The 17,107-nt window shown below is 57.1% G+C and overlaps 1 protein-coding gene across 3 annotated transcripts; it reads left to right on the top strand.

Annotated features, from left to right (window-relative positions):
- The first annotated feature begins 1,730 nt into the window (after positions 1-1,730).
- ZSWIM8 (zinc finger SWIM-type containing 8) lies at positions 1,731-17,034 on the top strand. 3 transcript variants are annotated; one of them, XM_074296785.1, is made up of 26 exons: positions 1,731-2,352; positions 5,272-5,425; positions 5,590-5,684; positions 5,785-5,957; positions 6,154-6,261; positions 6,390-6,471; positions 6,680-6,800; positions 7,433-7,634; positions 8,240-8,415; positions 8,719-9,712; positions 10,109-10,240; positions 10,320-10,499; positions 10,635-10,818; positions 10,945-11,043; positions 11,770-11,894; positions 12,368-12,608; positions 12,697-12,855; positions 13,077-13,305; positions 13,455-13,744; positions 13,872-14,095; positions 14,528-15,007; positions 15,254-15,404; positions 15,514-15,708; positions 15,923-16,042; positions 16,316-16,426; positions 16,525-17,034. In XM_074296785.1, exons 1-26 carry the CDS (start codon positions 2,148-2,150, stop codon positions 16,704-16,706), a joined length of 5,412 nt encoding a protein of 1,803 aa, XP_074152886.1. In that variant the 5' UTR covers positions 1,731-2,147; the 3' UTR covers positions 16,707-17,034. The 3 variants fall into 3 exon arrangements, with proteins under 3 accessions (XP_074152886.1, XP_074152887.1, XP_074152885.1); XM_074296786.1 differs by having other exon boundaries at positions 1,733-2,352; positions 10,960-11,043; positions 16,248-16,426; XM_074296784.1 differs by having other exon boundaries at positions 1,733-2,352; positions 16,248-16,426.
- The last annotated feature ends 73 nt before the right edge of the window (positions 17,035-17,107 follow it).

Raw genomic sequence — 17,107 nt, 5'->3', positions numbered from 1 at the left:
TAATCCTTATTTAGACAATCATTAAGGAGCCACTGTGTTCTATTGTACTAAGTGCCGAGGGCAGTGAGTGTGGTAGATGACAAACTTTGTCTACAAACAACTAGCACTCCAATTGGAAGAAAAAAAGGTACCCCAATAATTGAAACAATGCAAAAATGTGATAACTGTAAAGGAAGGATTGGGGGGGAAGGGAGTAAAAGGTTAGGAAGGGGAGAGATCACTTTTATTCAAGAGACCTGGGAAACTTCCTGGAGGAAGACTAGAGCTTGAGTTAGACCTTAAGAGGAGGGAAGGACAAAAGGAGGGAATCCTCTTCAGGCCTGGTCCCGAGATAGGAGAGGGCAGGAAGTAGTTGAGTTTGATTATTGTTGGCATGTTACATACTTTACATATTAAGAAATGTTTCTCTTATCTAAAAAGCCATTTTATATCTTTCTCTTTAGAAAGTAAGTATGACAAAAGTTAAGGTCATTCTTAGGGAAATAGGTAAAAAAACCACTAATTCTTGTGGGAAATGATAAGGACCTTGATCCATTTAAAGACCAGTGATCTCTTTTGCATTTTAAGGTGTTAGAATGCCAAATATACACTTGCAAAAAAAAAAAAAAAAGATTAATTTATGGAGATCTCACAAGCTCGAAGAGTGGTCAGAAAAAGCCATACAAGGACCCTCTAGGTCTCTTAAGAACTTTAGAATCCATTGTAGGACATGGGAGACACTGGCACAGGCATGGCATACCCTCATCAAAGAAGATGCTGAGATGTGCAAAGTTACAACCTCCACCAGATGTTCACATCTCGAGGCTAGAGATTTAGGAATAAGTTAATAAACGTTCTGACAAATAAGCCTGCGAAGGATTAGCCTGGAGAAAAAGTGGAGGCAGGTGGCTTCATTAAAGAGTAAGTGTCATCAGGTAAGTAGAAGAAAGCGCTGCATTGGCAATGTATGGAGAGCGGCAGGAGAGAAATTATGTAAGTAGAACTGATCCGAGCGAGGGGGGGAAGATGCCTAAGTTCTGAGCCCGGGAGACCAGGCAGAAATGGAAGAGTTTTAAAAGATATATTCATTCGAGGTGTTAATCACCAGCAGCCCCGTTCCTTTACGTAAGCTTACTGCCATGAAGGGTCTCGTTGCTTCAGCTCCAGCTAGACTCCCACCTTGGCTCCAGAAAGCCTTCCTGCCCTCCCTCCCCCATCGCTAACCTTCCGACTTGTTCCCCCGTTAGACTAAGAACTGGGATTGTCGCCTCTTTTGGCGGGGGGAGGGGGTAATCCCCGGAGTTTCTCCGTCTAGCGGGAGCTGACAGAAAGCTGCCTCCCCCAGCCTGGTGACCACTTGGACATGACCTTTGCCAACTTGGGATACGATTTGGGCGTGGGAGCCGAGGGGCAGACGGGACGTTTGACTGTCAGAATCTCTTCTGTCAGACGGTTGAGGGCGGGGGAGGGAAAAGAGGGATGAAGCTCGCCGGAACCCAAACTTCGCCAAGCCCTACTCCATCATTGTTTTCGAACTTCACGTCCTCGGACTACGATTCCCATAAGGCTGCGCGACACAGGAATCTGAGGAGCACAAAGATCCCAGGGATTCCGGAGCTGCCAGTCCGAAGCCTACGATTCCCGGCATGCATAGCGAGGCTCCACGCTACCTCCACGCCCCCCGCCCCCGCCCCCGCCCCGTTCAGGAATTCAGTGTCACTGGGCCAAGTTTGGGGGAACCCGTTTGTAACGTGCCGCGTGAAGGGAATGAGGGGAAGGGAGAAGCTAGGAAAGTGTGGGACGAAATCTTCGTAGCTAGAACTAGTTCCTTTTCGGGCCTACTGGGCAAGGGCGACTCGGCGGCCCGGAGGAGGCGGAAGTGGAAGTGGCCGGCGCGGCCGGAAGTGCGGATCAGCTGATGGGGGAGGCGGCGCCGCGGCTGCTGGGAGGCCCCGGTGGCGGCAGCAGCGGGTCCAGGTCCCGGTCCCCGAGTCCGCGAGCCCGGCCCCGTGCGTGCGCTCGGCGCTGAGGCGCGGCCCCTTCCCGAGCACGGCCAGGGCCAAGGCCTGACCCTGGAGGCCATCCCGAGCGCCCGGACCTCCCCCCCGAGCCGGCCCGCCCCCGAGGCCCGCCCGGGCCTCTCCTCCTCCATCTTCAGCCTGGGCCCCATGGAGCTGATGTTCGCCGAGTGGGAGGACGGCGAGCGCTTCTCGTTCGAGGATTCGGACCGCTTCGAGGAGGACTCGCTCTGTTCGTTCATCTCGGAGGCCGAGAGCCTCTGCCAAAACTGGCGGGGATGGCGCAAGCAGTCGGCGGGGCCCAACTCCCCCACGGGCGGCGGCGGCGGCGGGGGCGGCGGGGGCCGCAGCCGAGGTGAGCCGGGGACGAGGCGCACGCCCGGGCGGCCGGAGGGCGGGCCGAGCCCGGGACCCTGGGTCCGCACGCACGCACGCTCCCGGGAGCCGGCCGTGCGCGGCGCTGGAACGCGGGGCTCCGGCGGGGGAGGGCCTGCCGCACGCCGAGCCGTCACGGCTCTGGCCCCGGCGTTAGGTCCCGGGGGTCGGAGACGACCCTCCGACGCGCTCCGAGCCCCGCCAGGGGGAAGGGCGCTAGCAAGACATGGGGAGTAACCCCCGGGAAAGGGAACTTTGTTTGGGGGGGAGCCGAAGGTAACCGTCTCACGGGTGACAGCTTGACTCGAGTTGACCTGTCGGGGTCTCGGTCAGTGGGGTGGGAGGGAGCTACAGCGGTCATCCCGCGGGCGAGACAACAGGCCCTGAAGAGGGGTCGGCCCGGGGACTGGCCGGGGCACAGTGGCAGAGACCCAGCAGTCCCCGGGGTGTGATGGGCGAGGGAGGGGTGCAACGTGGACGTCGAGCTCCCTGCGGGACCCAGGGGGACCTGTCCTGGAAGGGGTCAGCGAGGGGTCAGCACGCCCACCTGGGATCCCCATTGGCAGCCAGGCCCAGGACAGCCCGGACTCCTGCCGGATTCGGGAGAGGCAAAGTAGGGAGGGTCGTCTCCGTGCCCGAGCCGGGTACACGCACCCGGTGCCCGGAACCGAGCTCTGGCTGCCGAGGCCCTTCCCGGGCTGGTTCCCTCTTCCAGGAGCCTTTTTGGAACTTTGAGAAACAGCCAGTAATACACTAACGGATTTGGGTGTGGTTGGGGGACTTCGGCCGCCCGCCCCACATCCCCGGTCCCACTCCCCTGGAGCCCGGGATTCTGAGCTCCCGGACCTGGCCGTGCCCGGTGTCTGCCTGCCCCCCCCAGAGCCACGTTTTACAAACCCCTCTCCGGCGCACTTTCCCGATCTGCTTTAAGCATTCCAACCCACGAACAGTAACAAAGGAGAGGAGGAAGACCAGAGTGACGCCCCGAGACCTGTTTTTTTTTTTTTTTTGTTTGTTTGTTTTTTATGGGTTGTTGAAAGAAACAAAAGCAGCGGATGTTAATTTTAAGGAGGCTTTCTAAAATGTTTATTCTCTTGTGTTTGGAGCTTGTTTTACTCCATCTTCATATGTTTCCCTATTCTTACTTCTTATAGTACAATAACACTCTTACATCCTTACGTTATTTTATCTTCCTCAGCTCTTCCTCTCCTCTCCTCCAGTAATATGTCAGGCAAATTATTTATTTCTCACTTTCTTCCCAGATAGGCTTTCTTTTCTTACATCCCTTCCAGCATAAAGGTTGTAAACATTTTGTAACTTAACAATTCCATGTGGGGCCTTCCAAGAAATTGAAATCATCCCCAGCTTCGTGTTTGTTTTATGTAAAGTTCAATCTGTTTACCTCTGAAGTGTGCATTGTTTAATTTTTCTTGGCTCTGACCTCCTTATTTATTGACCCGGAATACAACCCACTGTTTTACTATTCTCCCCCCAGTGCCGGTTGTCATTAGCCCGAGCCTTCCAGGATGTGAACATTTAAAATCCCTCCCCCTTGTAGATTGCCGTTTTGAGATTGCTGTGGAGCCATGGAAGGAATCAGAGAACCTGGCTTCAGGTCTTGCTTTTGACCTTACAGTCACTTAATGGAACTGGACCCGATTTCCTCTTTTTCAAAATGAGGAGATTGGACCAGAAGATTTAGGTCTTTTTCAGAGTCTCTGATCCAGTAACCCCTTTTTCTTTCCCGCTCCCAGTTTTTTTCTTTCTTTTTTTAAATCTGTGGGTGCCTATCCAAACTGGATTTCTTCCTTTGTGATCTGGTAACTATTGTTTCCTTTACAACTCTCTTGAAAAATGGCACATCAACAAAACAGTCTCCTAGTAGAGCTTTCTGGCATGCTTCTCTGGAACAGAAAATAATCTACTCATGTCATCTCTAGACACAGTAATGATCCAACTTTAGCTTAGGAGAGACAACACATGGTGTATGCACACATGCGGACTTTTGAAAACCCTTTTGGGGCCCCTTGTGTGATCAACCATTCCTCCCTCTCGTTACCTCTTATGTCCCTCCTAATGAAGTCTTGCCACCCTCCTCCCTCCGAGAACCAAAGTCCAGGCTGTGGGGCCCTCTGGGGCTGGGGCTGGGGTGAAGACAGGAAGGTTAATGTTACAGCCCTAGAGCTGAGGGGGGAGGGCTGCAAGCTTAGTGGAAATTTGTCCAGAAATAGAGTCTGTAACATGGACTAACGTTTGCCTTTGGCAAGTGTGGAATGGGGACCCGTGTGGAGTGGGGTGACCCTAGAACTTTTCCCTCCCCTTACTCCAGGAGCTGAGGCTGTGACAGCAGAAGCTGTTGTTGTTCCTTGGCTTCCCCTATGGTGACCTGTTGTCCTCTGAGCTCTGATGTGTGGGGGAAAGAGAGGCTCAGATCCTTCAAAAAGGAGTGCTCCCAGAGCCTTTCCTTTGGGTTGTTCTGTTGGAGGGGACTCTGGGAGAAAGGGACAAAAGGAAGCCCCAAGTAGGAAGTCTAGACTCAGCGTGACAGCACTCAGCCACCCCCAATTTCACAGGCTGCAGTTTTATGTGGGGAAGATCACTGGAATAAGACATTCTAGGGCTAGCAATTTCTAGGAGAAACCTTTGGCATCCCCTCCTGTAGAGAGAATGAAGCAGGGTGGAGTGGACGTTTCTTCCTTTTCTCCCTTGGGTGAACTAGTCTTTGGGACAGCAGAGCCTGAGATCCCTCTGCCCCTGCACAGCATGTGCCCAAATCTTCTCTCTTCCATGGAAGCAGATCACAGACAGTTCCCCTGGGGAAGAGTTAGGAGAGGGGTTAGCGCCTTAGTCCAGAATGGGGTGAGAATGTTGGTGGCTCTCCCCTCCCCCCTCTCGGCAGACGGCCTGGTGATCCCCTTGGTGGAGCTGTCGGCAAAGCAGGTGGCATTCCACATCCCCTTTGAGGTGGTGGAGAAGGTTTACCCCCCAGTGCCTGAGCAGCTACAACTGCGGATTGCCTTCTGGAGCTTCCCAGAGAATGAGGAGGACATACGGTACGGCCGGGGGCCGGGGCCAGAACCAGGGACCTGCTGGAGAGTACATGTTTGGGGCTGAGTGGGGGGTGGGGAGCACCAGGCCCCTTGGGGCTGAGCAGGCTCTGTTGTGGGGGAACTTGCTGAGTTGTGTGTGTGTCCCCATGTCCTCCCTCTCCTCCCAGGCTCTATTCGTGCCTGGCTAATGGGAGTGCAGATGAATTCCAGCGTGGGGAACAGCTGTTCCGAATGAGGGCTGTGAAGGATCCACTACAAATAGGTATGGACAAGTGGTGGGGTTTTTGGGGGGTGAGGCTAGGAAGCTGCTGCCAGGCTTCTCTCCCTCTGACTTATGCTCCCCGCCCTCCTTGTTCTGGCAGGGTTTCACCTGAGTGCCACAGTGGTGCCTCCTCAGATGGTTCCCCCTAAGGGGGCATACAATGTGGCTGTGATGTTTGACCGATGCCGGGTCACCTCCTGCAGCTGCACCTGTGGGGCTGGTGCCAAATGGTGCACCCATGTAGTGGCCCTTTGCCTCTTCAGGATTCACAACGTGAGAGCCCCCTCCTCCCTCCCTTATCCCCTTCCCCACCCACAGCCTTAGCTTATTTGTTTTATCTTTGGTGGTCCCTTCAGGAACTAGATAGCACTCTGCTTCTTTCCAGAGCCCTCAGGCCTCTCCCATCTTTATTTTGGCCTCTCGTAGGTCTTACTGCTTTCCTCCAGTGTGTCTCATGTCTTCCATGCAGGCTTCGGCCGTCTGCCTTCGGGCTCCTGTCTCAGAGTCCCTGTCTCGGCTCCAGAGGGACCAGCTGCAGAAGTTTGCTCAGTACCTCATCAGTGAGCTCCCTCAGCAGGTTGGTGGCTTTGACCCTTCTCCCCACTCTTGGAATCCCCTGCTCCCTCGGCTCTCTCTCCCATCTGGCCTGTGCTTCTGTCCACTTACCCGTGCCTTTCTCTCTGTCCCTGCCCCTTCCACCTCAAGATCCTTCCCACAGCCCAGCGCCTCCTGGATGAACTCCTGTCCTCCCAATCTACTGCCATCAACACTGTGTGTGGAGCCCCAGGTGAGTGAAGGCAGAATGAAGAGATGTGAGGGGGCTGAATTAAGAAAGCCCCCACTTTCATGGAGCGAGGCGGAGTCCAGTTCCCACATTTATAGATTTGCAGGAATAGAAACCAAAGGGGACTGGAACCTGCAGGTAGTTTTCAAGAGGTAAGATGGCTCTGCTGTAACACAGCTGGCTGTCCTACCTATGACCATGTTGCCCCCAGACCCCACTGCAGGTCCTTCAGCTTCTGACCAGAGTACGTGGTACCTGGACGAGTCTACGCTCAGTGAGAACATCAAGAAGACATTGCACAAATTCTGTGGTCCCTCCCCAGTTGTCTTCAGGTGATCTTTACCCTCTTGCTAAGAAACACAAGTGGGTTTCTGGGTTGGGGGTAAATTGGAAGGAGGTGAGCTTCTTGGAGTTCCCTGTTAAGACTGTTGACCAGACTCAGGCCCTGCTATGGCTTCCACCTTTGGTAAAAGAATTGGTGGATGTGAGGCTGATACTGATCCTCACATTTGCAGAGTCCCCCTCACTTGATGGCGGATAAAGTACTGGACCTGGAGTCAGGAAGGTCCACATTCATTCTGCCTCAGATATTTACTAGCCATAGGATCGGAGACAAGTCACTTATCCTCTGTCTGCTTCCTATAAAATGAAGATAATAAGTAATATCTCCCACATCACAGTGATGTTGAGAGAACCAAGTGAGATTATTTGTCAGATACTTAGCACAGTGCCTGGCACACCAGAGGGCCCATATTAACCCTCCTCTGCTCCTTTCCACCCCTCCACTCCCCCATGCTCTCATCTTTATTGTCATCATCAATAAAGTGATCAGTGTGGATTTGCCCAAGTTCATTCGCCCTTGTGCCCAGACACCTGGGAGTTATCAAAAAAGTTCTAAACCTTGTGTTTGTTTGGATCTACAGTTCATTCTCTTTTCAATTCAGCTCCCTTTCTCCCTCCACAGTGATGTAAACTCAATGTATCTGTCATCAACTGAGCCCCCAGCAGCTGCCGAGTGGGCGTGTCTCCTGCGTCCCCTCCGAGGTCGAGAACCGGAGGGTGTATGGAACCTGCTGAGCATTGTTCGGGAAATGTTCAAGAGGAGAGACAGCAATGCTGCTCCGCTGCTGGAGATCCTCACGGACCAGTGTCTCACCTACGAGCAGGTAACCTTGCCCTTTCCCTCCCCCGATGTCTCCAAGTCTGATTTGTGGTTCCTTGTAGAGGGTTCTGAGATTGGGGCCCTGACTTTTTCCCATTCTTTTCTAATACCACAGTTCACTGTTTTCCCAATGTGATTTTATTTTTAGTTCCAAGTTCTCTTCCTCCCCTACCCATTTAGAAGGCAAGAAAAACAAAGCCCGTTAAACATATACATAGTCACCCAAAAAACAAATTCCTCTGTTAGTCATGTTCAAAAAAGAAAGAAAGCAGGACAACGGACCCTTCAATTTACACTCTTTTGAGTCCTCCCTTCCTCCGTCTAGAGGTGGTTATAACATTTTAACATGAGTCCTTTGGAATTGTGGTTGGTCACTATGTCAGTCAGAGTTCCTGAGTCATCATTGCAAGGTGGTGGTAACTGTCTTCATTCTTCGATTCTGCCCACTTCTGTCTGCATCATATCCTGCCAGGTTTATCTGAAGCCATCCCCCTGCTTACCCTCTCACCCTTCATTTAGAGATCCCAGGTTGGAGGTAGAACATCTTCCTTGGGTTGGGCCGGCCCCCAGGAACAAACTAATGCCCACTTTCTGTCCTTGTCTCCCTAGATCACAGGCTGGTGGTACAGCGTGCGAACATCAGCTTCTCACAGCAGTGCCAGCGGGCATACAGGCCGCAGTAATGGGCAGTCGGAGGTGGCTGCTCATGCCTGTGCAAGTATGTGTGATGAGATGGTCACATTGTGGAGGCTGGCTGTGCTGGACCCCTCAATTAGCCCACAACGGTGAGTTACCACAAATCTCTTATTGGTACCTCCAACGAGAGCCCACCAAAAGTCTCCATTTAGCTTCTTACAAGAGTTCACACCCAGGGGTGTAGGGAACACAGCTGCCTCCTACTTGAGCATCTAGAAGTCACCCTATTTGACTTTGGTGGCTTTGCCCATCCCTAGGAGAGGTTTCTTATCATCCTGGTACTTGGTGATTTTGGAACCCATGGGTGTTTGCTGGTGTCTTTTGCCATTTCTTTCCCTCACAGTGGGCAGAGGGATAGCTCCCCCAATATCCAATTATCTCTGCCCCCACAGTCGCCGAGACCTGTGTGTCCAGCTGCGCCAGTGGCACCTAAAGGTGATTGAGAATGTCAAGCGGGGCCAGCACAAGAAAGCCCTGGAGCGTCTCTTTCCAGGTTTCCGGCCTGCGGTGGAGGCCTGTGACTTCAGCTGGGAGGAGGCCTACCCTCTCCCTGGGGTCACTTACAGCGGCTCTGACAGGAAGCTGGCTCTCTGCTGGGCACGAAGCCTTCCGTCTCGGGCAGGTCCTCCCCGCTCTGGGGGCCCCGATGAGGCTGGGGATCGGCCTCGGCCATCCCCGCCAGAGCCTTCGGTTCGACCTAAGGAGCCCGGGGCCAAGCGCAAAGGGTCGGGGGAGGGGGTTCCCCAGTCCCAGCGTGGCCCCCGCCGCCCCTCAGCCGAGGGAGGAGAGAAGTCTGCGCATAAGCAGGGTCTAGGTGGAGCCAAGGCCAAGCTTCCGGGCGGAGGGTGCAGCGGTAAAGGCCCAGGGAGTGGTGGGGGCAAGCGTCGGCTGAGCAGCGAGGACAGCTCCCTGGAGCCAGACCTGGCTGAGATGAGCTTAGATGACGGCAGTAGCCTGGCTCTGGGGGCAGAGGCCAGCACCTTTGGGGGCTTTCCGGAGAGCCCACCTCATGCACTTCCCCCCAGTACTCCCCTTAGTCCCCCCACCTTCCAGTCTGAACCCCCTGATGCCTATGAAGAAGATGGCGGCGTTTACTTCTTAGAGGGGCCTGAGCCCCCAGTTGCCCCCTCCAGCCTACCAGGACTGCTTCCAGGGGAAGGAACTCCCCAGGATGACCTCCCCTCCACAGATGAGAGTGGTGGATGCCCCCCTAAACCCAAAGATATGGCCCCTGGGACTGGGGAAGAAGATGATGCTTACCAGGTATATTACCTGAATGCCCAGGATGGGACTGGGGGCGAGGAAGAGAAGCCCGAAGTGGGTGCTGGCGAGGAGCAGGACCTTTTTGCTGGGCTCAAGCCCCTGAAACAGGAGAGCCGAATGGAGGTAAGGCCAGGAGAAGGGAGGTGGGGTGCTCCTAACTGGGGGCGGGGGGGGAGACAGAGTAGGGGTCATTTGGTGTGATGCTAAGAATGGTGCCTCACGTAGGTTTATGGAGTGGCTTTCTTTCCCTATGATGACAATGAAAGGGGGAGGGAGAATTTCCTGTGGATGTTCAGATTATAGATTTAGGAGTGTGAGGAGCCTTAGCGTCCTCCAGTCTGACTCCATCGTTTTACAGAAGAGGAAGCTGGAGACAGAGAGGGTGAGAGGTTTGCCTGTGCATGAGGAAGCTGTCATGGGCGGTCAGAATGGGAGCCTCAGCCTCTCTGACCGGCATTCTGCTCCCCAACCTCTTATGGGAGCCTCTGCCTCCTCTCTCCCATGTCCCACCCCATTCAGGTTCTCTTCGCCTGTGCTGAGGCCCTGCATGCCCACGGCTACAGCAACGAGGCCTCGCGGCTCACCGTGGAGCTGGCTCAGGATCTGCTCGCCAATCCGCCCGACCTCAAGGTGGAGCCGCCCCCGGCCAAGGTGAGCCGCTCTCCCCGGTCCTCCTCCTCCCGCCAACAGGGTGGGCTTACCATGCTCATCTCCTCCTGGCTACCCGCAGGGAAAGAAGAACAAGGTGTCCACGAGTCGCCAGACCTGGGTGGCCACCAACACTTTGACCAAGGCAGCCTTCCTCCTGACTGTGCTGGGCGAGCGGCCTGAGCACCACAATTTGGCCTTCCGCATCGGCATGTTTGCCCTGGAGCTGCAGCGGCCTCCGGCTTCCACCAAGGCCTTGGAGGTCAGACTGCCTTCCTCTCCTCTGTAACTTGTAGATTCTGCCAAGCCCTTGAGACAGAGACCCTTTGATGTGCGCCCCTCCCCCCACCAGGGCAGGGGGCCGGGGCGGTGTCTGATGGCCCACCTCCCCTCCCAGGTGAAGCTGGCCTACCAGGAGTCGGAAGTGGCAGCTCTGCTGAAGAAGATCCCTCTGGGGGTGAGTGAGATGAGCACGATGCGATGCCGGGCTGAGGAGCTTCGGGAAGGGACCCTGTGTGACTACCGGCCCGTGCTCCCCCTCATCTTGGCCAGCTTCATCTTCGATGTTCTCTGCACCCCAGGTAGGGAGAGAGGGCCTAGGGCAGTGTGGCAGGGACCCCCGCACTGTCTTCTTCCACTCCCTGCAGCTCGGGTGTCTTCCTGACATGTCTTCCCTTCACCTCTTTCTCTCCTAACCTTCCCCACAGTAGTTTCTCCCACAGGGTCCCGCCCGCCGAGTCGGAACTGGAATAGCGAGATGCCCGGAGATGAAGAGCTGGGGTTTGAAGCCGCGGTGGCTGCCTTGGGTAAGTCCCGGTCACCTGTGAAGAGGCCCCTGTGGCAGGTCAGGCGAACCTAGCAACTCCTTTTCAAAAATCAAGAAAACCAGTTTTATAAAAGCACAGTTATCCTTTTTTTTTTTTTTTTTTTTAAAGTTCATAGGCCTCAGGCTGAGACCCCTGTGCTGGGCAAAGGGTGAAGTATGTAAGACGTAGTTTGTGTGCTGGAGGAGAAATAAGACGGGCTCACCTAAAGAAAGTGAATTAGAACACGATTAAGGCCCAGGAGATCCGAGGAGGAAAAGCCTCGCAACTGCTGTTGTTTAAGCAATGAGAGTAGTTCATGTCTTAATTGCATTTTAAAGTTAACAAAATAGTGTCTTCTCCTTGTCTCCATGGAATAGACAGTGTAAGCCTTGTTAGCCCCACTTTAGAGAGAGGCCCACCCTCATACTCTCCGCCCAGTGAGGAGGAGGCTTGTGACCCAGGCCTCGAGCCCAGGGGCCAGAGGGTTTGGAGGAAGCACGAGCCATGTTCATGGAAGAGGCTGGGGGGGCCGGGGGAGAGGACCAGCTGGGGATGGAGGGCCTTGAAATTGGGACATGGTCGGCCAGAAATGGGGACTGCAGCCCTTTCGAGATCCCCATGGATCTTCCCCATCCTGGAAGGGTGGCCCCCGAGCCCTGGGGAGAATTGTGGGAAGGGCTCAATGTGCATGGTCCCAGCACGGTCACTGAACTTGCCGACCCCCAGGCATGAAGACGACGGTGAGCGAGGCCGAGCACCCGCTGCTGTGCGAAGGCACGCGCCGGGAGAAGGGGGACCTGGCTCTGGCGCTGATGATCACCTACAAGGATGACCAGGCCAAGCTCAAGAAAGTGAGGGCGGCCTCGTGCCTGGGGGCAGGGGGAGGACACTGGATCCACAGGCAGTGTTGGGGGATGCTTGTTGACTGCCTTTAGGGAGACATATTTGGGACTTGGGATGTGCTGACCTGGCTCTGCTGAGGGTCTGAGATTGAGCTGGGCCTGTCGGGCCATGGGCTTCCCGGAAGGCACCCCCGCCTCTCCTCTTCATCCTCGTCCCCCTCCCCCTGGCCCAGGTGCAGCTTCTTTGAGGTCAAGAGAACTGACCTCTTAGCCTGCCACAAGTGGGAGGCTGTGTCCTGCCTCTGGACACAGGCTGGTTCTGGGACTGCCCCGGGCCCTTCACCCCAGGAGCGCAGCGCTTGGCCCAGTAGGGGCGGACTGATGAATTCCTGGAAGGAGCTGCCATGAGTTAGTTCGAGTGGGGAGGGAGGGGAAATGTAGCGTGGCAGGCAGGAGACCCCTGCACTGCTTTTCTCCCCCAGATCCTGGATAAGCTCTTGGACCGGGAGAGTCAGACGCATAAGCCACAAACCCTGAGTTCATTCTACTCGTCCAGCCGCCCAGCCACGTCCAGTCAGAGGTCCCCATCTAAGCATGGGGCCCCTGCCACAGCGGGAGCCCTGCAGCCGCTGCCTCCGGGCTCGGCCGGGGGTGCCCAGCCCGGGGCTGTGGCTGGGGTCAACCCCGACCCAGCCGAGGGCTTCACGGAAAAGACTGTGCCTGGTGAGAGGTTGGGGGCCGGTGGGATGAGCCCCAAGTCAGGGTTCCTGCCTCTTGACACTGTCTGATGACTCGTTGCTCCCTTGCCTAGAGAGCTCCCCGCGATCTCCTTGTGAGGCCCCCCCACCTGAGGCTGCTGTGGCCCCCAAACCAGAGGGGAAGGTTCCCAGCCGCTTGGCACTTGGCAGCCGAGGAGGCTACAATGGCCGGGGCTGGGGCTCCCCAGGAAGGCCCAAGAAGAAACACACAGGTATGAGGGGCCCTGGGTTGGGCGTGGCTGGGAGAAGGGTCTTGGTCTGAACCGTGGGCTGTTGTGGGGTGGGCCTCTGAAGTAGTTCCCTAGTTTGAGATGGGTTCCAAGCTACGTTCTAGGCTTTGAGCAGCCACCAGGGGTCAGATCGAGGAGTTCCCATCCCTCGGGTTCTCCCTTCTTCCCCCCGGCTGGGGACTGACTGCTGTCTGGGGGATTAGGCATGGCCAGCATTGACAGCAGTGCCCCCGAGACGACATCGGACAGCTCCCCAACCCTGAGCCGGAGGCCACTGCGGGGGGGCTGGGCCCCCACCTCCTGGGGCCGGGGTCAGGACAGCGACAGCATCAGCAGCTCATCCTCCGACTCTCTGGGCTCCTCCTCCTCCAGTGGCAGCCGCCGCGCCAGTGCAAGTGGGGGTGCCCGGGCCAAGACAGCCGAAGTTGGCAGGTAAGCAGAAGAGGCCAGTCTTGTTCCCTTGGACCCCGGTACCATCATGCCTAGGCCATATGGGTGTCGTCTCCTCGGTCCCCTGGGTCCCCCGAGTTTCTGTTGCCCTGCAGCCTCAGCTTGTCCTTCCTGTTGGCACCACTCCTCAGGTACAAGGGCCGTCGCCCCGAGAGCCATGCCCCCCATGTACCCAACCAGCCGTCAGAGGCAGCTGCGCACTTCTACTTCGAGCTGGCCAAAACGGTGCTGATCAAGGCTGGGGGAAACAGCAGCACCTCCATCTTTACCCACCCATCCTCGTCAGGGGGTCATCAGGGCCCCCACCGCAATCTGCATCTTTGCGCCTTTGAGATCGGACTCTACGCTCTGGGTCTGCACAACTTTGTCTCGCCCAACTGGCTCTCTCGCACCTACTCTTCCCATGTGTCCTGGATCACAGGTAAACCGGAGGCTTGGGGCAGAGCCCTGGGGCTGGAGCTGGGGAGCAGGGCACTTCCGCTGGTGGCGGAGATGCTGCCAGGGTCTCTAGGGGCCTTCTGGGGTCCGCTTCATCCCGATCCCCTCAGGCCAAGCGATGGAGATTGGGAGCGCGGCCCTGACCATCCTCGTCGAGTGCTGGGACGGGCATCTCACACCCCCCGAAGTTGCTTCCCTGGCCGACCGGGCATCACGGGCGCGGGACTCCAACATGGTGAGAGCGGCGGCTGAGTTGGCGCTGAGTTGCCTACCCCACGCCCACGCCTTGAACCCCAACGAGATCCAGCGAGCTTTAGTGCAGTGCAAGGAGCAGGTAGGTGTGCTCAGCAATGGTGGGAGGGGTGACGGGTCCCGCCCTGGGCCCCAGACAACCTCCCCTCTTTCCCCTTTTAACCTTTGGTGCCTCATGTGGGCATTTGTCACACTTTTCCCCGCTTTTGAAAGATTTTCTCTCTCAACAGCAGTCCTGGGGAATGGGCAGGGGAGAGGCCTGGGGAGTCACACGCCTCCTAAAGGCTCCATGATTGCCCATCTCACTTAGCCAGGCTAAATAGTAGGCAAGTGGGGACTCAAAGAATCCAAACCTCGGGCCTCCTGCCAGTGTGGAAGCACCTCCCCCTGAGCACTTGCCATCAGTCGCTTTCCAGCCGGCTCCCCCCAGTCACTTAGGCGGGGGCTGCATCCCAGGACTGCCGAGAGGATTTCAGCTGAGGCGCCTCCCTTTGATTCCCTGTGCCCTTTGCAGGATAACCTGATGCTCGAGAAGGCGTGCATGGCCGTGGAGGAGGCTGCCAAGGGTGGGGGTGTGTACCCTGAAGTGTTGTTCGAAGTCGCCCACCAGTGGTTCTGGCTTTATGAGCAGACGGTGGGGGGCTCAGCCACACCACGTGAGGGTGCCACAGGCTGCAGTGCCGGTGGGGCCCGGGCATCGGGGGAGGCTGGGCGGGCACTGCCCGAGGGCCGTGGCGGACCAGGGACCGAGGCAGTCACAGTGTCGGCAGCGGCGGTGACGGCAGCAGCCACAGTGGTACCAGTCATTTCAGTGGGGTCCGGTTTGTACCCGGGGCCTGGCCTGGGACATGGCCACTCCACTGGCTTGCACCCCTATACCACTCTGCAGCCCCACCTGCCCTGCAACCCCCAGTACCTTACCCACCCCGGTCACCCCTTGCCCCATATGCCTCGGCCTGCTGTCTTTCCTGTGCCCAGCTCTGCATACCCACAGGTGAGCCAAGAACCGAGGGGAGGGAAGGGAAGGGAGAGAGGAGAGGAGGATTGGGACCCCCTGGGGAGGCTGTGATGTGGGGACCCCAGAGAGATCAGTAGCGCAGTCAGGGCCGTCTCGGTGGGCCTCAGTCAGGGGGAGGACCGTCAGTCGGTCGCGAAGGGGCTGTAGGTGTATGGGTGAATGAAACTGGCAGCGAGAGGGCGATGCCCACCTGACCCAGGTCTCCCCACCTTCTGTTTCCAGGGTGTGCACCATGCCTTCCTGGGTCCCCAGTATCCCTACTCAGTGACGCCATCCTCCCTTGCTGCCACGGCTGTGTCCTTCCCTGTCCCTTCCATGGCGCCTATAACGGTGCACCCTTACCACACTGAATCAGGGCTCCCACTCCCCACCAGTGAGTGCGGGTACCGAGGGGTGGGGGAGGGTGGGGGGGGCGGTACAGTGGGTGCCTTCTGGGCTCTGAACACTCTGCTCCCTTCCCTTCCCTCCCCACCCCCCTGCAGTGAACAATGTCCATACACCCAGCAGCATCCATCAAAGCTCCACCTATCCCGCCGTCCAGGGCAACTCCATGTCGGCCATGGGCAGCCAGCCCAGCTCCCTGGTGAGCGGGAGCTTCCCCCCTCCCGAAGAGGAGACACACAGCCAGCCCGTCGGTGCCCAGAGCCTGCATCACCTGCACGCCGCCTACAGAGTTGGTGAGATGGCTCCCCCAGGATGCTCCCTCTGCCTCACTGCCTCACTGCAGGGGCCCTGCAACTCCAGGGGCACCGCCACGAGCCACCCTGGCTCCCGTGTCCCTTGGGTCTCTGCCCCAGCGCCCTTCCCCCACCCATCTTCTCTTCCTTTTCCTTCCCCTCAGTGTGGGGGCGATGCCCTTAGCAACCCTCACGCTCCCAATCCTCTGTCTAGGAATGCTGGCATTGGAGATGTTAGGCCGGCGGGCACACAACGATCACCCCAACAACTTCTCGCGCAGCCCTCCCTATACCGAGGACGTCAAGTGGTTGCTGGGGCTGGCGGCTAAGCTGGGTAACACCTCTTCCTAAACCTCTTGTGGCCCCTCCCCTGGGTCTTGCTCCAAAGCACCTTCATGGCCCTAGGCTAGCCTGGAACCCTGTGCTTCTGGGGTGGGCAAAGAGGGGGGCTGTTAGACCTCGACTAAAAGAAGTGGCAGCTAGGCCCCCAGGGCAGGGGTGTCTGCCTTGGTCTCATGCCCCTCCCCCCTGCCCCCCAGGAGTGAACTACGTGCACCAGTTCTGTATGGGGGCAGCCAAGGGGGTGCTGAGCCCATTTGTGCTACAGGAGATCGTCATGGAGACGCTGCAGCGATTGAACCCTGCTCATGCGCACACCCACCTGCGCACCCCAGCCTTCCATCAGCTGGTCCAGCGCTGCCAGCAGGCATACATGCAGGTGAAGGCCCAGGGGGAGGCTGGGGAGGAGGAGGGCAGAGGGTTGACCCAGAGGCCCAGGCAGGGGGAGCCTCAATGTCCACGTCCCCCCTCTTTCAGTACATCCACCACCGCCTGATCCACCTGACTCCTGCCGACTACGACGACTTTGTGAACGCAATCCGAGGCGCTCGCAGCGCCTTCTGCCTGACTCCTATGGGCATGATGCAGTTCAACGACATCCTGCAGAACCTCAAACGCAGCAAGCAGACCAAGGAGCTGTGGCAGCGTGTATCGCTTGACATGACCACCTTCTCCCCTTGAGCCTGGCCCCCCCCCACCAGACAAACGAGGGGACCTCTGACCAGTCGGATGGATTCACTCTAATTGGGGGGTGGGGGAAGGTTCCCCGCAGCCCAGACTAGCTGTGGTTCTAGGACGTTGTGGTTCTAGGACTTCATTGTTAATGGCCGGGGCCTGGGGCAGGGGGCCGAGCTGGGGAGGAGCTGCCTCCAGGCCTGGGAGCCATCAGGGGTGGGGGGAAGGAGGCAGCTCTGCTTGGGAGGGGGGGTGCCGGGCAGCCTCTGATATTTATTTGGCATTTATAAATATATAAACTCTCCTTTTTTACTCATCCGTCTGGGCCTCTTTCTTTCCTTAAGTATGAGGGAGAGGAGCCTGCTCCCTCCAGGAAGTAGCCACT

This window comes from Sminthopsis crassicaudata, chromosome 2 (assembly GCF_048593235.1).
Source record: "Sminthopsis crassicaudata isolate SCR6 chromosome 2, ASM4859323v1, whole genome shotgun sequence".
Classification (NCBI taxonomy): domain Eukaryota; kingdom Metazoa; phylum Chordata; class Mammalia; order Dasyuromorphia; family Dasyuridae; genus Sminthopsis; species Sminthopsis crassicaudata.
The sequence above is the reverse complement of the archived record's forward strand: the minus strand, read 5'-3'. Positions and strand labels throughout refer to the sequence as shown.